Source organism: Macrosteles quadrilineatus, unplaced genomic scaffold (assembly GCF_028750875.1).
Source record: "Macrosteles quadrilineatus isolate MER2022 unplaced genomic scaffold, UCM_ALF_1.0 Scaffold_8__2_contigs__length_117827958, whole genome shotgun sequence".
Lineage (NCBI taxonomy): Eukaryota > Metazoa > Arthropoda > Insecta > Hemiptera > Cicadellidae > Macrosteles > Macrosteles quadrilineatus.
The window spans coordinates 70,459,850-70,482,808 of record NW_026542601.1 but is presented as its reverse complement, the minus strand read 5'-3'; the positions used below and the strand labels follow the sequence as shown (position 1 = coordinate 70,482,808).

At 34.7% G+C, this 22,959-nt stretch overlaps 1 protein-coding gene and 1 long non-coding RNA gene across 2 annotated transcripts in view; both read right to left on the bottom strand.

The window, feature by feature from the left end:
- The window catches only part of LOC128999550 (uncharacterized), a 36,649-nt gene extending 26,989 nt beyond the window's left edge, over positions 1 to 9,660 (bottom strand). Inside the window, exons 1-2 of the mRNA XM_054426121.1 lie at positions 9,328 to 9,660; positions 2,600 to 3,073 (exon numbers count right to left, since the gene is read on the bottom strand). Of these exons, the coding sequence (XP_054282096.1) occupies positions 2,600 to 3,073; positions 9,328 to 9,427 (574 nt within the window). The 5' untranslated portion in view covers positions 9,428 to 9,660. The remainder of the gene's footprint in view (positions 1 to 2,599; positions 3,074 to 9,327) is intronic.
- A 2,611-nt stretch (positions 9,661 to 12,271) lies between these two features.
- On the bottom strand, positions 12,272 to 16,530 carry LOC129000730 (uncharacterized). Its single transcript, XR_008491354.1, has 3 exons — positions 16,098 to 16,530; positions 13,675 to 13,764; positions 12,272 to 12,485 (listed from the first exon to the last, which is right to left on the bottom strand). It is a non-coding gene; the product is annotated as an uncharacterized LOC129000730 (long non-coding RNA).
- Positions 16,531 to 22,959: the final 6,429 nt, after the last annotated feature.

The window sequence follows — 22,959 nt, the reverse complement described above, 5'->3', positions numbered from 1 at the left end:
ACCCCCTCCGCAAGGATACCGTACCAGACCTCCCACCCAAATTTCGACTGAGGTACTGGAGAATGTGTCTAGCTAGGTATATGGCGGAAGCACAAAATTAACCGCTACCAAAAGTTTTGCTTCTCCATGATAAATTAGTTTAAGGGACCAATCGTTGTAATAGGTTAGTTAGGAATAGCAGTACCTCAGCCGGACCGTTGGCATAAATTGTGGTTAAATTCCCCTTGGTTGTATCTATGACGGTGTGACTGATGTGTTAACGATGATTTTCAATTTATTGTATTGTTGTATTATGTAAATTGTTGTGAATGTTAATTTCGGTGGGAACTAAATTGATATGGAAGTTTTGCACAGAAAGTGACAACCGTAAGTTTCCTTTTGTTAGTTATTTTATTTTTGTTTGTGAATTGGGGCGTTAATTCAATTCGATTTACCTACTGTTGCCGTGTGCTGCGGGTAAATGTTTGTTAAGGATACATGTTAAGTGTATGTTAAGTGTTAGGGATACATGTTGTATCACCGTCGGGGTTAGTAGGCGTTAGGTTGTTTAATGTCGGGACATAATTTAACGAGTCATAATGAGTATGCGTGAAATGTTTTTTTTTTATTAAGTTTAGTATGAGGGGTTAAGCTTTACTAAGTTATATTACCTTTTAAGTTGTTGTATCTTGTAAATTTTAACTGTGAATTCTTTTTGTTCAATACGGTAATTGGTCCAGGTGTCTTGTTTTGTATTGAGTGTAGTAAGCGTTTTTTTTGTTACCGTTGTCCTGATTGATGGCTAAGTGGACCTTGTAGTTAAGTTTTTTTTTCTTTGTAGTAATTTACTTAAGTAATCTTTGTAAATTCGGGAGGACTATTAATTTTAATGTATTGGAAAATTGTTTAGTAACTTTTGTTATTGTATTCGAAGAAAAGAGTAAGAGACGTATTATCAAAATTTGAGGGGGGTTTAAATTTTTGGGAATAGATAAAATTTAAATCCGCCCAAGCCACATGACAGATACCTTCCAAAAACCTTTCCAAATCTTGGCATAACTTGGAGACAGAGAAAGCTACGTCGACAGAATTTGTATAATGTACTTCAATAGATTGAAGCTGCGGCAGAGGGCCCAGTTGGAAGGGCAGACTGCATGCCGAGGATGGCATGAACTTGAGGTGGGGGGAGTGTGACGGCCCTGGCATATTTGCCTCATTTTGTTGTAATTTGTTAACTTTGAGCTTAAGCTGATTGGCCTTACTCCCTAAACCTGGCCCGTTGGCTATCACCGAATATTTGCTAGGTTGATGTGTTAACCGTATTTAGCAATATTGAATTTTATTTAACTTCAAATAAGTCTCCAAGTGAACCTTATAACTCATATTCCAATTCATTTCATTACTTTGTAACCCTACAATAATCCTAACTAGACGTCGTGGCTTGGCCGGATGTACCCTGGAATGTGCTGACTTTGCATGCACGTGTGTCGCGATATGCGATGTTACACTTCTAGACTCGGTTCCTCGCTTCAATTAGTTTTATTAACGACCATTGTAATCGTTTGGCTGCAGCACCTGTCAAGCAACTGTCCACGCGTTGAATTATGGGCTGAGCGCTCAGCGTGCGCTGATTGGCTGGCGATGGTCATGTGACCACGCTGAGGCTCTCGCTCGGACGATGCTGAAACAATCAGATCGCGCCGGAATGTAGCGAACGACGGTAAGGTCCGCCGCGCGCGGTCTCGCGCCCTTTCTTTCTCTTACTCTTTCTATGAGTCCGTGTACGTTCTAAATTCAGTGTTAAAATCATTTAATATTCTGTTAGTCGCGAGTACAAAGTGTTAGTTGTATTTTCTTGTACCATCGTGTTTGTAGTTATGTAAAGTCATTATTCATTATTCGATAATTAATAAAATTAGTTGATCCCTATTCGCTTGTTTTAATGTTCGTTCTTCCTGCTCCCAACCGCTACGAAGACTAAAGAGGGCCGCTGTGACAGTATAATTTTTAGCGTTTTCTGTCTGGACTCCAAAATGTTGTGTGGACTCCAAAATGTTGTGTGGACTCAATTCTGTATTTGTGTGTGTATGTCTATTGGTCGCATTAATGTCCTTATTTTTCGTGGAAAAGACAAGAGCACCATTGTTAATAACAAAATTCAACCCGAATAAAGTGTGCAGTAGTGAGGTTGAGGTCTGGGTTGAGGTAGTGTTTTAACTACTTTTAACCAGTGTGAAAAGTAACTTTCTTTCAATTACAAGCCTACCTTAGGGCTATGCCTCATAGATCTATACTGTAAAGCAATTCCTTCCATCATTAGATATAAAATATGGACTAACACGATCGGGTGACATTTAATTGCGAAGCATTTGTTTTGGCTTTGAAACTGTCAGATATTGTATTTGAGAAGGTTTATATGTATTCCTAAACAATTATAGTTTTGCCATCATACCTGGAAAAATGCACACTAAATATGCAAACCAACTCCTGTTCTGAATATAAGGTTTTAACTTACTACAAGATTCCAGTAAGTAGAACGGGCAAACAGCTAGTTATTAATGTAATAATAATTTATGCTGACTACCAAATATATAGGATTTGAGTTAGGCCTAGTACCAACCTGTTTCAGCAGAATCTTCATCGTCCAATTTTCTCTTCAAACCCTTGGCCAAACTTTTTTTAGAGTCCTTTACATTTTCCAGATGTGATGGAGTAACAACAAATTGGTTACCGGTAATACTTTTGCGATTGGGCGTTTTTGATTCTGACTTGATGAAGTTACCAGAAATAGAGCTGAAGTCTGGTTCATTTTTCTTGAATTTGGGAGTTGTATTATTCTGTTTACCATTTAATTTCTGTTTTGATACAAGATCAACTGCACTGGATGAATTTTTATTCGTCAACTTGTCACTCTGCTTCTCCTTAAAACTAGAATCTTGTGGAGAGTTAAGGGATGATTTAGCGTCATTCAAAGATGTTTCTAAGCGGTTTTCTTTTTTCTTTGCTTTTTTCTCTTGTTTCAAAGCAGTTTTAATAGCTCGTTTTGCAGCTCTCTGCTTTTGACGATGGCTCAAAGTTTTAGAGACACCTTCAGCTGAAACACATACAAGTCATTACATTTTTTTGGTAGGCCAGGAAGTAAAGTGAGTTAATTTATTGCTACTGAAATAACTTAACTGCCACACACTCAGTACCCTAAAAATTCAATTTTTGGATAGGAAAAACTTACTATAATACACAAATTTAACCAAAAATATTTGTTTGAACTGTTACATACAGCTTGGTTAGTGAACTGAGTTAAGTCAGGGCTTTTAAACCGGATGCGGAGACACACAACTGGTATGTTGGGTGCATTTATTGACTAACTCATTTCAGGGCGCAAATGCAGCATCTTTGCATATAGTCCTAGCCTAAGCTGACTCATTGATGACCTATTTAACAATCAGGTACAGTTCCGCAGAGAAACTGATGTATTATATTTTTAAATATAAACAAATTGATATTGATTCAGTTTGATGGATCATTTCTACATTATAATTTATTATGTAACCTAAACATTAAATTGAGTTATGATCTGTTTACATTTTTATTGATGTAATAATAAATTATATAGGCCTACTATCAATATTATTGAAATTAAAAAACTGTCATAAATTAACTTAAAACCAAACTTGTTGTAAAATTTCCAAATTTCCGTTTGAAAGCCTATTTCCCACATGCCTTTTAAGTTATCAAACGGAATTTTTAAACGGCAACTTAACCTTCAGCAACATTGGTTAGTTATGTTAGGTTAGTGAAGAATAAACTTAGGGCCTAGTTAGTTTCATTTCTTATAATCCATAGGCCCAAATAATATTTTTGCCTAAACAAGATTATGCTTATTCTTCATTCGCAATTAAAATGCAAAATACGGAAACGGAAGGAATATGATCCGTACGGTATAGGAAAACAAAAATATTGATATATTGAAAGTAAGTTAAATCATCGATAATAATGAATGTTGCTAGGCCTATTTTAGTCGTAACTTCCAATAACAAAAAAAAAACTAAGAATAAAGTAAATAAAAACAACTTTATTTTATTTTATTTTATTTTTATTTTATTTTATTTACATGCTTCAATACAGTTTAAAGACCATTTACATTGAAGCAGTTCATGCACTTATAATATTGTTGCTTCAGTGGGTTTCTTCTTGTCTTTTCACTTCATTTTTACTTACACTTTCATGCCATGCATTTAATACTAACATAAAAACAAAATTATCAATAACTATAACAACAATGTATATATATTTAAAAAAGATTAACAATGATAAATTATATAAATATATAAATACTGAGTAGTAAAAATAAATAGAACAACGAAAAATATATAAATTGACATTTACTGATTGATTAATACTGTTTTTAATTTCAATTTGAAATTGTTTATGTTGTCAGAGAAAATATCAATATTATTGCACTTTTTTATTACGTAATTGTAGTCTTTCATTAATCGATAGAGGGGGGAGGAGGCATGGGCAGTGGTGCGGCTGTAGGGCAACGAGAAGAGATGTTTGTTTCTACTATTGAAGCAGGGTACACGATAAGACAGGCCGGCCAGGCTAGCAGCGTCGTCAACCTCTCCACGCGCCAGTTTGTACAGGAACACCTGACCAATGATCGTTCTCCTCAGATCTAGACTCTGCAGCCCAAACAGTTGTAATAAATCATGGTATGGAACATCGAACGTATAAATATTAAAACATTTGTAAAATAAGAATCTTAAAAACTTTTTCTGGACTTTCTCTAAAGCATCTTTAAACTGTAAATGATATGGATTCCAAATTATGGAACAGGTTTCTAATATTGATCTGACCAGCGAATGATAAAGCATAATTAATGTTTCAATGTTTCTAAAATTTGTACTTTGTCTAATTATAAACCCCAACATTTTACTTGCAGCAGCAATGCATGTTTCAATATGAAAATTAAAAGATAGTGCAGAATTCATGTGAACACCTAAATCTTTAATTTTGTTTACTCTACTAATTAAAATGCCATTTAAAAAATAGTCATTTCGTAAAAAATTTGTAGTCCTAGTAAAAGTCATTAGTTGACATTTAGAAACATTAAAAGTCATTTTGTTTGAAACACTCCACCTATAAACATTGTCAAGATCTTCTTGTAAGCTATTTGCATCATCAAGACTATTGATATGCTTAAACATTTTTAAATCATCGGCAAATAGAAGTGAATTTGAATTTAAAATACAGTCACTTAGATCATTAATTAGTATTGTAAAAAGACAAGGCCCTAGATTCGAACCCTGGGGAACCCCAGATTGGACATTGAATACAGCAGAGGAAAATCCATGATAGAAAACAAATTGTTTCCTATTAACAATGTAAGATTTGAAAAAATGCAATAAATCATTTGACATGCCATACCAATGCAGTTTCTGCAACAAAATTGAATGGTCAACCTTATCAAACGCTTTGGCCAATGGCCAGATCAAGAAATAACGTGTCTGTCTGAGCCCCAGAATCCAGACCAGAGGAAACGTAACTAGTAAAATTTCATAAATTTGTGTTGACTGATCTTCCTGGGACAAACCCATGCTGGTCATTTGAAATGTATTTTTGAAAATGTCTGAATAAATATTTGTGAATAATAATCTCAAATATCTTTGCCGGTACAGATAACACTGCTACCGGTCTATAATTTAAGACTTTGGATTTTTTTCCACTCTTAAAAATTGGAGTTACTTTGGTTGTTTTCCATCTTTCGGGAAATATATTAGTTTTCAAGCTTAAATTGTATAAAAATTCTAAAGGCCCAACTAAAAGTTCAGAACAACCTTTAAATAAATATTGTGGGAGTAAATCTGGACCAGTAGTGCATTTTGATTTTAAATGTTTGATGGCGTCCTGGTCCTGCACATCCTGACAGCTGAGGCGAGGCAGTGTGAGGCAAGACGCGCCGCCCAGACACGGCCCCTCCACCGCGCACTCCACACTAGGCTCTGTAGTGTAACTCTCGTACACAGAACTAAAATATTCCGCGAATGCATTTACAACCGCTCCTCCGTTATCCAGTCTTACTCCATTGTGCTCCATTATCATAATTTTATTTCGTTCAGATTTTTTACTTTGAATAAAATTCCAAAACTTACTGCTGTCAATATTTATACTATCTTCCACTCCATTTACATAATTGCGATATGCTAGATCAATTTCATTTTTTACTGCTGTTCTCTGGACTTTAAATAAGTTATAAGCTTCATCAGTGTTTACTTTTTTCCACCTTCTTCTAAGTTTTTCTTTACGTTTTAAATTGTAAATAATAGAAGGAGTAAACCAAAAGGGATATTTTGCTTTTTTATTTTTCTTTAATGGACAGTTTTTACCAATTATTTCATAAAGTGTGCTGTAAAAACGATCTAGAGCATCATCAACGTTCAAAATAGAATATAAATTTGACCAGTCAGCATGTTGTAAATCTTCGTATATTCGTAAAAAATTGGCTTGTCTGAAACAATAACCAGCTGACTGGGTTGACCTTGAACGACCAGATAACGGAGTAGCCGACACAACAATTACCTCCAAAGCCGGATGATAAAGATCTTCACTAACTAATTGTTCACCGCTTCTCGTCACCACTACTTCCTCACAATTTGATATGACTAAATCCAATGTCTTATTTTGAAAGTTACGAATATCATTCTTTAAACTTAAACCATGCAAATTCAAAAAAATAAATAATTCTTTACATATATTGTCACCTTGATCCAAGCAAAAGTCCTGACCATAGATTGAAATATTAAAATCACCTAATACAATAATATCACAGTTCGATAATGAATTTAACTGTAAAAAACAATCAAAAAATCTTTGGTATGCTACTAACGGTGACCTTGGCCTGAAATAAACAGTACAAATATGTTTCCTCCAGCCACTCACAGTATTCGTCTTACTGGTAGCATATTATTTTTAATTTAGATGAATTACGAAAGTTAACAAAACAGCAGAAAATACTACAACGGAATTGTTATACACATTGTAAATTACATGATATTGTGATGTAACTGCACTGGAAATAATCACTTTAAAACATTCGTTTCATCACACCAAACTGTAACCAAAACAACACGATAATTCGGTAAAATATGATGTAAGGTAAATACATTCAACTATTTACAAACAATTTGTTGTTAAGTCTTGCTAGGAAACTCTTAACTTAAGAAACAGCTAGTTAACAGATGTTTAGATAAAAATATAGAATTCCGGCTTTGCTCTGGAATAAATAAGTCCTGCAGTCTATGGTCAAACTTAAAAACTAAAAAGAATTAAATATTTATTCTTAAACACTTTGTTGTCTAGTATTGATATGATGCTCTTCATTATGAACCAGACTTAGTTAACAGATTGAAACAAAATATAAATTCCAGCTTTGCTCTGGAAGTTTTAAGTCCTGCCGTCTGTGGTTAACCTTAAAAACTATTTCAAACTACGTCCATATGTTATTTGTAAACAAAGGGAAATTAGTTTGATCAAATGTCAACAGATAGCGCCGCCTTCCAGACTTAAGCCCTTAAGTGTACTTAAGTGGTGCCCTTTCTAAATATTCTGAGACGTATTTGCACATCTACGTGAAGATACCTTTAATCTGACACCTCAAACTTGAAAATCCATCAAGCCGTTATTGAGTTATGACTGTGAAAAGAAAACTGCTTGCGTATTAATATATAGATGGAGTACATTTTGCTAAAATAACTTATGCGGGTACAGTTTCTTAACTGGGCTACGCTAATAAGATTGAAACTATCGAATTGAAAATATTGATTAATAATGTATGAAACCTCATCGAACCCTCGATCATCGATGACAGGTCTCTTATATCTAAATATAAATTTAAACATCATAACCAACCTAACCAACCAAACTTGCTGATGGTGAAAAATCGCATGACGGTTTACTAATCAAATTGATAGTTTCAATCAATATTAGCGTAGCCCAGTTAAGAAACTGTACCCAAATATGCATTCAAAAAAGGAAGGAAAAAAGTAAACCCAGCCTCCACCGTCCCCACAGCTGGCCAAGTTCTCTCCACTTTCATTCTTCAAAACTCATAAACTAGGCCTAACTTGATACAACAGTAATAAATTTGTACTAAAAACATTTGTGGAAAATCCTGAAAAATGCTACAATAGTCGGGGTCACAGCTGACTAAATTAGAGTATTGAAAAGTTCCCGGGTACACTTCCATATCTGTTGGCACAAACAACCGAATGAAAATATCGATCGATATATCGATTATTCGATATGATGATTAGATTAAGGTAACTTGCAATCCTAAAATGATATGGAAAGGGAGGAAAACAGGTCCGCGACGTAGGAAGTGGTGAAGGAAGTAGTCTAGGCGAGTTGTCCGGAGTGTTGGAACTGTTAATGACGATTAGATTAAGGTATCAGCAAACCTAAAATGCTATGGGAAGGGAGGAAAACAGGTCCGTGACGTAGGAAGTAATGAAGGAAGTTGTCAAGGTGAGCTGTCCGGAGTGTGGGAACTGTTTAAGACGATTAGATTAAGGTATCTGCAATCTTTAAATGCAATGGGAATGGAGGGAAACAAGTCCATGACGTAGGAAATGGTGTAGGGCGTAGTAAAGGGGAGCCGTGTGGAGTTTGGGAATGGATTTATGCATCTCCAATACTAAGGTGCTTTCAGAGTGAACTAATGATTTTCCCCGAGCAAAGCACGGTCCCCAGGTACTCGAACTAAACAATCAAATAATCAATATTACTCATTCGGTTGTTTGTGCCAACAGATATGGAAGTGTACCCAAGTTCCCTACAATTCATCCATCATTGGAGATTTTAATAACTTTCCATGACCTTTTGCCTATTTTCATGACTTTCAATGACCAGAATTTTTTTTCATGACTTTCCAGAATGTGGACACCCTGAATCTGGATCTCTGCATAGGCCTAACTGTAGGCCTACCCGAACAATCTTGAAAGAATAATCATGCATTCGACTATCTTCTAATATGTTAAACTGAAGTGCAAGAGACAACTCTGGCTGCACTTTACTTGACGTCCTACACTCATTCGAATGAAAATATCAATCGATATATCGATTAATCGATTGCTTCATTCGATATATCGTTTGGTTCAAACGATATATCGAATGAAACAATCGAATGAAAATATCAAATCGAAAAAACAATCGAATGAGTGTAGGACGTCAAGTAAAGTGCAGCCACAACTCTTTATACTTTACAAAATAACATGGTTGGGTGTAGGAATTAAGTAGGCCTAAAATTCCTAAAACTTAAGTGGATTTAGGGACTATAATATCATAACTTACTTAAACTAGCCGGGAAAATAGGATCCTTTTGTTTCTTTGCCTTCCTTCCTTTTCCTTTTTTGGGCTTCTGTTCATCAGTAAATTTAGCTTTCCTTCCCATGACGGACTCCGCGGTCAACAGTAAATAGGCCTAGGCCTTACTAGTTCAGGGACTACAAACTATTTACGAAAGTAAGCCTAACTTATGTACAGTAGTAGGTATATTCTTTCAACTGCAACTACAAAACCAAAATCAAATAGCCATAATAAGAATATTAACTTAAAGCCTATAAAATTTAATACGACCACAAACTGGAATGTATTTAATTAATAATAAATCAATGAGTCCTAGTCTGATGGATCAAAATTTAATCACGATAAAGATTGAGGTTATGTATAACACATGCTCTGTGTGCTGCCAAGCAGTAAAGATAAGAAGAAGAAGGAAATTGTAATGATTGTAAAGAAGAAATATCAGTGTTGCCATACGCTCAGGATTGATACAGCTGATTCTTGAACACGGTCATGGATTATAAGTCTCCCTCGTGGAAGATGTAAAATAAATGATACTACATTCTTTGGAGCTTACAGTCGTTGAAAAAAGTGTGTTCTGTCAAATGCATATTAAGTATTTTTGTGTTCTGTTAAACTCATATCAACTGTATTAGGTTATAGCATAGTTAAACTATTTAGAGCTCTAATAGGTATATTTTCCTTGAGCCTCATTTATAAAAATCCCAAATATTCTGATTGTACTGTATGAGCAACTTGAAATATTACCACAAATCGGATTTAATCCCTGTTTGGGTGACAGCATCATCATTATTGGCTTTATGCAATGTATACAAAGGTCAAAGATACTAATAAGCAATCACAATATTATCTATGCTTGCATGTTTCCATTTTCAACAGCAGTTCTAACTGCATGAAACTCGTATTTAGGCCAGAAATACTCTATTTACAACATTTGAAGAAACACAGAGGGGTTAGGGTTCACTTACTCTACGAATCATTGACACAATGAGCCTCCAAATATGTAATACTTAAAACACATGGCTCACTTACTCTACAAATCATAGTCTATACGAGCTTCGTAAATAATATTGAAGGTTCACTTGCACTACAGGCTCGTATACTATACGAGCCGATCTAAAATATCAAATAAATGAAAAGGGTTCACTTACTCTACCGATCATTGTGCCTATGAGCCAAGCGTATGAATTCTTGAATAATTCAGGAATAAGCTCGTATAGTATACGAGCCAAAATACTGAATTTAAATAAATTACAGGAGTAGGCTCGTATACTATACGAGCCTATTTCATGATAACTATTACACAAATAGAAGACGGCTCACTTACTCTACAGTTCATTGGCACAATGATCTGTAGAGTAAGTGAACCCTCTACAAATATTAGAAGGCTCACTTACTCTACGGTTCATTTAGCTACTCGTCGCGCGGTTTGCAGCACATCGTTGCAGGCGTTTATGGTAAACCAATACCGCAGTTCTGCCGTTCTGCCTTACTTCTGCCGTTTACTAGTCTTGCAGCGTGAAAGAGAGCTTGTTATGTTAATGCATTGTTGAATTTTTAACTTGTGTACTCGTTGCTAGAAATCAAGCAATTATCAAGTACCGGTATTACAGGAGCTATTTTAAGAGTTATTACAGACTTAATTTTCAATTAATTAAAAAGACGCACGTAAAAGCTTATGCAACTAATCCCAGATAGCAATTTTTTCCTGATTCAGTATTAAATCAAGGTTAAACTTTCAAAGATGCAAGCCTGAATTAATCTTAAAATATCAAGCCATCAAGCCTAATTCAGGGCTAATTCAAGGGTCCTACTGAACACTTGTGAAACCTGAATCAACCCTGAAAATTTTAGGTTGATTCAAGGTAAACGTTTCTGGCAGTAATGCATAATCAAGGCTGAATTGAGGTTGAATTAAGGTATAAGTATGTTTAAATTAAGGTAAAATCATGGTCAATTCAGGACTCATAACCTGAAAATTTAAGGTTAATTCAGGTAAAGATTTTTGGCTGAAATCAAAATATATTGTTGAATTCGGGTTAAATAAAAGCATAATCATGATCAACTCAGTACATACAGTAACAAGTGATTGACTGACAAGGAATTTTACTTGACTTACGGCATTCTTACGGTCTTAAAGTAGTCCAATATTTTAATGTCCTAGTGGATAGCCTAGCTGTTTTGTCTTTGTGAACTCAAGAACTTTAATGATGCCTACTAAGCGCGGGGACAGCTATCTATTAGGACATCAAAATATTGGTTGCTTTATGGCAGTAAGTTAAGCCTTAAAATATTAAACGCAAGGTACATTACCTTAAGCTTTAATCTACGCAGAAAACTTTGGGTGGATACATAATTTGACCTTATAATCTATATTATAATACAGTTACCACTCACTCACTCATTGATCACTATTCCTCAAAAACTACCATGCATATGTACTCAGAACTTGGTGGCATGGAGGTTTCACTTAACCTCCATAATAGGTTTCACTTAATATGTACAAGAAGTAGCTTTGAGAGATTCCATCAGGGCTCTGGCTCACTGGCTTTAAAATTACAATGTTAACATATTTTTCTTTTGACAGAACTTTCGTTTAATTGTATTAGCTACCAAACCGCTGTTAGGAAAATTCTAAGCAAAACCAATGCAAAACAACTGTTTGTAGCAAAGAAAATTTTTCAATTCTGTTGTGAAGCCCAAGGGGAGGGGCAGCTAGAAACCTATAAATGATGCTATAACACTTTATTTAAATGTTGTATAGGATAACTGAGTTAGGTTAAAAATAATAAGCCTATTCTGCCAAGCTTGCGAGTGAAGGGTGAGAGCATTTAATTTTTAATAAGGCCTCATCAAATTACACCAGACCCTGCTTTAGAAAAGACATCTCAGTGATCAACAAAAAGTTTAAAAGTTCAAAACAGTTCTTCAAACATAGCCAAAATATCACTATTTGTGGGGGTATAAATAAAATGTAGCAAGTGACATTGGTTATAGTAAATTTATTTTATGAAAATATAAAGTATAAAACAAACTTGAAAATTAGAACATGAGTTAAATTAAGTGACATTTTACTTATACATTATTTACTGTCGCATAACCTCAGCCTGATGTTCCTATTCTGTGCACCAATAACTCCTCTTTTCCTGCAACAAAAAAAAATCATAAAGTATCGACTAAGGGAGTATGTTTTATCTAATTTTTTTTAAATTTTTTCTGTACATGTAATCTGCTTCAGCATGGTTTTCCAGTTCACTAAGTAATTTTTTACTTGAATTGTTTTGACTGTGATTAAAGCTGAAACTGTGAGCAAACATTTATTAATATAGTTATTTGTGTGACAAAACGGCACGGAGACGGCTGGACACTAAATCAAGTAAATAGGGGGGCCCGGGATCGCTGAGCCCAGGGGCCCATGATGGCTCTCTCCGGCCCTGATTATCATTGACATTATCAATAGTCTAAAAAATTGGGGAGCGAGCAGGTCTAGTGGTTAGAGCGCGGTCATTCCGGTTCCTGGGGTCCAGGGTTCAAATCCCGCCAAATCACCAATGGATTTTAACTAAGTGATAATGCCGTAACCCCTAGGTCTAGCCTGAAGTAATGTGAAAAACAATCCCGGGCTCCAGCCTAGCGTACGGGGACAAAAAGTCTAAAAAATTGTTGAAACACACAGCGAAATGTAGGTACATGTCAGCTACAGAGCTGCAAATTGTGTCATTCTGTTCACAAATGATACCAGCAAGTGGCGAGGAGCCTTGCTGCAGCGTACTTAAGCGAATTATGGATTTATACGCAGAAACTGGCTCTTACTTGAAAAACCACCCTTGTATGTTCCTTTTACTAATAAACCAAATTAACAAACCCGAGACTTGTTATTAGAATTCTAAAACCCGTTGTTGCAACAGTTTAAACGAGTAGGTAGTTTTATCGAATTGGCCAGGGTAGAGTACTCGTCTGTCCTACAGTTATTATAAAAGTTAGCCAAAATTCGCAATAACATTTTAACAAAGGCGAGGATGATATTGCTCTCCTCCTGGGCGTCTGCAGGATCTTTTGAGCGCTTCTAGAGCTCTGAACCTTAGATTAAATTAAAATAATTAATCAGTCAAAACCGTGAATCCTTCTCAGCACCCCGGGGAAGAAATTTGAGCGTGGCTGGTACTAGGGGTAGGCTGCTCAGTAAATACAATCTTATTCGCCCCTCATAATTTACGTCACATGCTTTTTAGACTTTGGATCTTAGAAAAAATGTATGTTAATGGGATATTTTAAGTAGGCTACCTATTGAGTTTTTCCATGTACGAAAACACTAAGAATGCTCTAGTTTTTAACCTTGGTGAACCCGTCATCGGCCACTGATGCCATGTCTTGTCATCACGGCCTGTGTCGAACTACAGGGAGTGTCGAACTATCGAGGTTCTACTGTAACAACAAAAGTAAACCTTATGAAATAAACAGTTCTATAACTAATATGCTCTACAAACCTTTTAGGTACTGGCCCTAAATTTGGCTTGTCACAGCCATGCACGGATGCAGTTTTTTTTTACTTTCAATTCAGTGGCTTCAGCCAACAGTCTCTTGGCTACAACTGAAACAGTTTAAGTGAAACGGCTCATAATAGATAACAATAACAAAAGAATTTGTTATGCAAATCTATATAAAGCTCAAATACCACTGACTCATTCATTCACTCACTCATCACGAAATCTCAGAAACCATAAGACCTAGGAACCTGAATCTTGGCAGGCATCATCCTTTTGGGTAGTAGACGATCACTAAGAAAGGATTTTACCCTCCGACCTCTGGGCTCCGCCCCAGTGGCTCTGGAGTTTCCCATGTTAACCTTATGAGAAATGGAATTATTGAATCTTAACAGCTGTTTCAATTAAACAAGTTGGTTCTGTTCTATGATGTTTACTAGCATTAAAGTTACAAGGATTACCAACAGGGTGCAGCACTATTATTTCTTTTACATTTATGACAACAGCTAATTTGCAACCAAAAGGTGAGTGAGCGTAGCGAACAAACTTCAACCTGGAGGCGAGTTAGCGTAGCGAACGAGCTCCAATCTAAAGGTGAGTGAGCGTAGCGAACAAACTTCAACCAGGACGTGATTGAGCCATGCGAACGAGATCATCTTGAAAATTAAGAAGTTAAACGGGGCAAAGCCCGCGGGTTACAGCTAGTATTGGAAGAAAAATACAAAACAATCAGCTTTTAGAGAGAATATGCCATGTATTTGTATTTAACAAACTAGCTTTGACAATCTCACTTCTGTAGTAAAGTACAGAATAGACATAATTGGTCAGTGTGTGTTTTCAGGGGTGTACAGTGGGATTTACCAAATGAATCAAGTACAAAAAATTTAGTTTAGACTCGTTCAATGGTCTTGCCTCTCTGTTCAACCTGAAATTCTGGCTAAATTAAGCAAGATGGAAAAAGAAGTAAACCATAAGTCTGGCATTAATTTTTTTTTAAACAACTTTCTTCCAAGTGAATTTTTGTTTGACCAACAAACGAAAGTTTTAGTAAGTTTAACCTACTAACTTTCTTACTCTAAGGTTTTAATAATATTAAGTTATGATTTAGGCTATTAATATTTTTTGTTTTAAATTACAAATCATCAATAAAATTTAAAAACTATAGGCCTACAAATGGTAAGGTTTATTTAAAGCAGAAAATTTCAGAATTTTTCCAAAATTGTTAATACCGGTACCGTAAGTTAAATTGCAGCACACAGACCAAGTTATTCATAATAATGTCTAAATTACATTTCTAAATTCTGCAAATTTCGATGCAAAGCAAGATGGCAACTCATCTTGTAACGTTTGTTCAAACGGCAAGCCACTTGTTTTAAATCTGTGTTCGCTGAAGCTAATTAGTTAATTTGAAAAATAACACAGCAGCCTAGGTAACCTTGTTACAATAACTTTACAACTTACAGCATGGGCAATATACATCTTTAGTAACTTAAATAGGCACAAGTTACCAGGATATGATTTAAAGTTAACAGCTACATAAAACCAAAATGGCAGGTCTCCAGTCAAGTGACATTTTGTAGAAGGTTGTTTTAAATTAGTTCATTACGGTAGCCTACCTTTACTTAGTTTAATCAATGGGTATGGCGTACAAAACTTAAAATCTTTGAGAGATGCTAATCTTAACCCATCTAAACGTTTGCCGAAAAACCCTAGCATCAGGACATAGGACTAGGATAAGCCCTTAGACCTAGGCTACAGTACCAAGTCTATAACTTAAGACATAGGCCTAAGCTAAATTAAAATATTTTTCTATAGGCCTAGGTCTATTTATCCAATCCATCAAAAATCATTTCTTCATTCTTAAATGAAACTTCATAACTTCGGCCTATGATAACTTAAGACAATCTACGCTGATAAAAAACTGCATCATTAAGTTACATATTGGCTTGTGTGTTCATAATATTGTAGCCCACCGGATTTGGCAAAAATAAGTAACTAGGTCTTGAAAAATTCCAGATACAATATTCCAACGGATCACAATACTTTCTAGGCCAACTATAAAACAATTCACCAGTCATGAGGCCTAGGGCAAGCACAGGCCTAGAATTATTCTGGATCCTAGTCCAAATTTGGCAGTTTATTGTTGTAAGATAATTTTCAGAGCATTTGTAACTTGAGGTTCTAATGTCAGTATGATTAGCATTCTAACACACATATCTTATCATAAGAATGGAAAAAATATTATGAATACAATGAAAAGATTAGCTGACTCACCTTTATGTTTCGTTGGCTCACAAGCACTTTTGTTGCAGTTAGTCTTCTAAAATCGAACACTATGGAATTAACTATGAACAAAGAAATTGAAAATTGACAAAAACTAACTTCAATATGAATACTTTATGTCTAAAAACTCTGATATAGTAATAACGCGAGAAACAAACGTCGCAAAAAGACAAACTGACAAGACACACAAAGACAAAGACAAAGAGGTTAGGATTGTTTAGGGGTGGATCCTGGCGTCTGGCTGGCGTCGCTTGGTCGAACTGCATCATGGGAATTCGCGCTGTTGTTTTGTTGACTCTGTTTCAGGGCGGAATCTATGAACTCAAAAAGGGCAGTATTTTGTTGTCCTTGAATCCAGCCACAATGTTCCTAATATTTGCAACCTTGAATTGTGAATGCAAATTGTAGGGAAAAGTTTACCTTGAATCAAGGGTCCTTGCTATCTGGGATGGAATTACTTACTGTGTTATGAACATTTCTATATAATTAAAGTTGTAAATATTTTAAAATTGTTTAGAAGATTGCCTTTTTAGTGTTTTCTACAAACGTGTCTCAACTTAAACACATAGCCGCATTAATGTCATGTGCACGTGCATTTTCGCCAATGATAATGTACCAATGTCGACCGTAACAATGTCTAAACTTTACTTTCAAATGGATTTGTTGTTAAATTTTTTTTATATTTATACATCATACATAATTTAAATGTTTTTACGTGACAAAATAACGAAATATAACAAGCTACATTACATACAATATAATTTAGGCTTGAGCTAATGGAAAACTGTAGTTTTCGCATACTTGTCTTAACTTACAGATTCAATTACATCCTTTGTTTACCAAACAAGATATTTACATTTATTGAAAAAATTACACTTAGACAGATCAATAATTGTAAATTACGATGACAACTGCATTTACATAACAATCATTACACAAAGAAGTATGTTTTTGTGACAAAGAGGTCAAATAGAAATTTCTTTTAGAACTATATAATTTATAAAGACCGGCCTTTTACAGTGATATGGTTTACAGTACTTATTAATTGCGCAGTTGTTAAATGCCCTTATAAACATATGGAAATTAAAAATTTAAATTATTAAATCATTTTCTTTACAAACTCATGAACAATACAAAACGTTCGCTGACCCCTCATAGGAATGAAAAGTAAAGATGATCGCAAGATCTCAAGTTCAAGTCACGTTCTCATGGGCAAAGACCTGGCTGAGAACAAGCCAGGCATAGATTGAATTTCGATTTTAATGATTAAAGTGTAAAAAAAATTGGCCTGATCTGTAGTTTTGCAAAGTGTTTTTAAATTTTTAAAATCTTTATTAGTTTGGGCAGGATTATTCATCAAAGTTAGGTTTTCTCCCATAAGATTAACATGGAGGAATCTAAATATTTAATTGGAAACTTTGTCTCCACGTTTACATGTTACAATGCATGTAAACGTCGATATTAACGTAACAGCCAATTTACAGTACTTATTTTTATTTTTGGAAATGTTAAATTGCTATGTTATCTATATATTAATAGGCAAGCATGTTTCTTTAAAACCTTTTTTCTCAGCTCGTGTTCATCGTAGGGAAAATCTACGCATACCGTTAGAAAACTATTTTCCTGTAGGTGTGCAGAATCCTTTATAAATTTAAATAGGCTCAAAGATAAGCACAAAAAATGAGTTTAAAAATTTGAAAATATTAACATGGATCTTATGCGTTGCCATGCTGGTAACGAAATAACAACGAAATATAAACAGAAAACCAAAACAAATGGGAGAAACTCAAATCACATGTTTTATTTACAGTGTGGGGTGAAAATAGATAAGTGAGTACATTACGTATTTTTGGTCGAGTTTCGACCACTGGACGACCTCTCGTTTGCATTATTTGTTGCCAATGAAGCTGCGCGACCATTTAAACAAGGAGGTCCCTAAAAGTTCAAGAATAAAAGCCAACTCCACTTCAAGTACATTCCACTACACCTAACATTCCGTAGAGAGATTATATTGACAACTTTATGAAAATGATAAGGCTGAGACATCTAACTGCCATCCCCCATGTCACGCAATTCCAGCTTTAACAGTAACCCCACAACCAATTTTTCAAAACTATGCTGGAGGGTTATTTGTCGAACAGAAGTACGATAAGAACTGACGCGTTGTGACGAAGGAAAACTCCCTTTGAAGTTTCAGGTACCTATTTGACATGTCTCACATATCTAAGTTTTCGACCAATCTAGTGTAAACTAACTTTTTTTACTTCATTAATACTATCAATCCTTATTGCCTTAATATTTAAATCGGATATCTTCTAATCTGCAGTACAGCAATCATTTGCAAATTGCATTTCCATCCCGTAATCATTTTCATCTTGATTTGTATTAATTTATGTTATCACTTTAATTGTTATTTTACTGTATTATTGGCCTAACCTACGTGAAAAAGTGTACTTCATTTACATTATTACATTATTTCACTTTTTTGTATATCACGTATTTAAACAAATCGTTATATTACTTTATCACGTGCATTAGTTAAAATTTATTATTGACTTTCCTATTTTTTAGAGTAACTGAGCTCATTGTTAAGAAGCCTAAATTTGCCTTAAAATAAAAAAGTGGGAAATTTAATGTTTGCTATGTCTATTGTCTACATTGAAGACGGGGGATATTCAATTTTTTTCATTTTTAAGCAATTTTTGGTACCTTTCTTGAGTATTTTCAAAAAAATGCATAATAGTAGATTGTAGGAAATTTTATTCTCTTTCGGAATATTACCTTCCACTTTGGTCGATTTCCTCACCATTTAAAAGTTATTTGCAAAAACGTCAAGTAACCTCCAAATTTCTAGTGCTACAAAAAGTTGGAGATAACTTTTTAACTTTGTACAATTAAATCTACAGTTCTGCTGGATCGATTTTATTAAATAATGTGTCTTTGGTAGGCATAAACTCTTTGAGTTGCTTATTCGTTTGATGTGTATTTTATAGCGGTAAGTTTAATAGTATAAAAGTTATAAAGCGTTAAAACCGGGTGAGTCATTTTGAAACACCCGGTATATCGGCATTTCCTTACCTAAAAATTTCTTTTTTCTCAGATAGTTAGACTTAGCCGACTCAGATAATTATTCAACTATCGAAATAATTACATTCGAATACTAACAAATTCCCATTCCACTATTTATCAGAGTATTTGCATTATTTCTTGAAAATACTTTCCTTAACGTATGTAATCAGTATATTTAATCAAATATTTTTCATTTTACATTTCAAATTATTTCATTATTCTCTGGAATTCAGTTCGTGATTTTATCTCGAATAGGCCTAGCTAAACAATTTTCTGAAATCTAGTCTACGATTTTATATTCAAAATAGCTAAATAGTTTGGAATTTATTCCATAGTGTAGCGATGTAATAGTTGGATAGCAACAATTAATTTCGTCCTTGTTGACTTCCATCTATGTTCGGGACGCAAACATTCTATACATTCCCCATTGAATTTGACGAATACCGTTGACGGCACGCTGCGCCACTGGCTGGCAGAGCGATAGTTCTGTCCGATAATGAACATAGATTACGATGAGTCTCCCTTTGTTATTTGTAAAGAAATTGTTAATCCGAATCACAAATCATTTAATGCGAATTTAGGTATATAATAAGGAATAGTAATATACATAGATTACTCATGATCAACTTCCTATAACCAGCTATTAATTGGCGGTGTCGCTACGAGTCTTTCCTTGACTTTTACGTGGGCAGGCGTGAATTGTAACTTAACTGCCATATATCGCAGCCCTGCTTCGTCTTTGCAAATTTTTATTGATAGCTTACATGATTATATAACAAATTCTGTAACAATTGATATACTCTATTGCCTCACTAATTTTCATTTATTGAAGTTGGCCACTTCAAAAGATGAATTTACACATTTTTTAGTTGATGAGCGCGCAATCAGCTCAAATAAAAATTAGAGGATCATGTCAAACAATTACTCCAAACCCAACCAGACAATAGCCATTGTATCAGTTCACCAGCTCAACTGATAAGGATGTTTCAACTGATAAGAGAGTAGCCTGGAGCAGAGCGATTCAAACCTTGGACAAGACCAGTTGTAGGGGAAGTCGGGGCACAACGGGATACCGGGGCACAACGGGATACCGGGGTACAACGGGATAGCTGTATTATTTTTGTTGTATGGTGCTGTAACTTACTAGTGAAGCGTTTTACTAACTATTCAACTCAAAAGGCAGCCTCGGAGGCCATCTTAGTTCTATTGGAAAAGTGTTACCATCTGAACTGTTGTGACATGGGTATTTCATCAACTTTTTACAACTTTTAGCAGTTTTCTGCGTAAGGTAAGTTATTTAATATCAAGTTTGTAGCTTTTACTGACATATATCCTTACAGTATGCTTGTTCAGCTCTAGCCTAGTAATATTCTAAGGTGAAATAGACGTCTTTTGAATCCAGCATAATTTGATAACCTAAACTGTGTTGTCGGGGTGGAACGGGATAGGGCAGAATGCATTGGTATCCCGTTCTACCCCAATATGTTTTTTTGCAAGCATATAAAGTAAGTGTTGTCTTAATATTCCAGAGTGTGAGAAATTATACCAGAAAAACTGATCAACAGAAATGAGATGAAGAATCAATGACAGAAGCAGTTGAAGCGGTTATTTCCGTTGAAGTGGGTCGTGAAAAGATGAAGATATGAATTTTGAATTGCTTTCATGTCGACGAATTTAATATTGTGATTTAAGTTAGTCTGTGGAAAATAATACAACAATGTGAATATTTTATTTATGTATTTAAATTAAATTGAAGAAATAATTATCGTTTGAAATTAGTCTACTGTTTCCTATAATAATTAATTCTTTGAAATTATAATTAACTAGCAGTTTGCCCGTTCTACGTACGGGAATCTTGTAGTAAGTTAAAACCTTCTTATATTCAGAACAGGAGTAGAGTAGGTTTGCATATGAATATTTCCTGATATGCTGGCAAAACTATTAGGTCTAATGTATAGGAATACATATAATCCTTAGCAAATACATGAAATGAAATGAAAGGAAAATGTGCTTTATTGTACAATTTAGAACATGAATACATTTTTACACAGACACATAAAAACAATGGTTAATAACCGTCTGTTTTGTTGGCACTAGAGTTGTTCAATTACGATTAGAATAGTAGGCCTATTGAGCACTAAACAGATTTATTAATAATTCTGAAATAAAGACATAAGAGAAAAGATATAAGAGAGAACGATTACTTTATTACAGAAGTGAAAAAAAACAACAAAAACATACTGACCCTAACTTATCTGTAGACGAGTTTCATATACAATTAATTTAGGTTCAAAAGTTAAATTCTGTCACTATCTCCCATCTATACTTTCAAGCGTTTTCTATATAACTAGCTAAAGCTCGCCAATTATATTATCCCATTTATAAATTGATGATATTCTATTTCATTTAAAAAAAGTTTTCCCAACCAAAAATGTCTTATGCGTTTTAAAATCGGACAAAGTGCAATAAAATGATAGACTGTTTCATTTTCATTTAGGTTACATAAGGAACATCTATAATTTTGATCGAGCCAAGGCTTGTAATTCAGGTTGATAAGCTCTAATCTTGCTTTAAGAATCCACGAAATGGTACGAGTATTGTTGAGTTTGAGGGGACTCTTATCTCCAAGTTCAAGGTCGAGCGTGAGTAACTGGCTGTGATGGACGGAGGTGCGCGCCCGACCAACACACTCCCCCCTCCACCTACAACGTAGCCCCTCCGCTACCGACCTCAACTGCTCGCTAAGCTCCGCTAAATCATCATTTTGAAAATTAATATTTATATTAAATTGTTGTCCCAGAAGCTTCCATTCTTTACTCCAAAATACATTCCTTGAAATAATTTGTTTAGTTAAAATTTTGGGCAATCTCCCCGCTGGTAACGTTAAATATTTCAATAAATAATTTAGGTTTACATTCAAAGTATAAAAGTATAACTTTTCACAGCATGTTTCCAAATATAATGCATATTTTGGTGTGTTAAAATGTAAAGAAAATAATTTTTTGAGAAATATTTTTTGAACAGATTCTATTTGATCGCTTTCTATACATCCCCACACCTGAGCTCCGTAGCAGATTGTAGCTCGCACTACCGCTTCGAAACAACACATTTTAGGACTTAGCGGTACTTTTGGGTTTTTAAATAAAGCACTCCAGACTGAATTAACAGCAAATTTACCTATTCTGGCTTTTTCTTTGAAATTATTACTCCAAGAAAGGGAACTTGTGAACGTGATTCCTAAATATTTGTACTCATTTACCACCTCAATAAGTTTACCCATATACCACCATTTGTCGCTCACCTTCAATTTCCCACCATTTCTAAAAACAATAATCTTTCATTTATTTAAATTTACAGTTAAATTCCATGTCCCACAGTAGGTTTCTAAATTTTTTATCATGTGCTGCAGCCCGGTACTAGTTGGGGACAGAAGAATGATGTCATCAGCGTAAAGCAACATATTATTTATTTTCGATCCACCAAAATCGCATCCTCCTCATACCGCCTCCGGCAGGTCATTGATAAGTAAACTGAATAAAGTTGGTGAGAGATTGCAGCCTTGCCTCAGACCACAGAAAACGTACTACTATAGTAGTACGTTTTCATGAAGTCATGAAAAATAAAATAATTACTAAAAGGGTACTTTGTTATATATGTTTTGATTTTATTTAATATATATATCCTACTAATATTATAAATGAGAAAGTTTGGATGTATGGATGTATGTTTGTGACAAGTGAACGCGAAAAATACTGGTCGGATTGGGCTGAAATTTGGCATGATG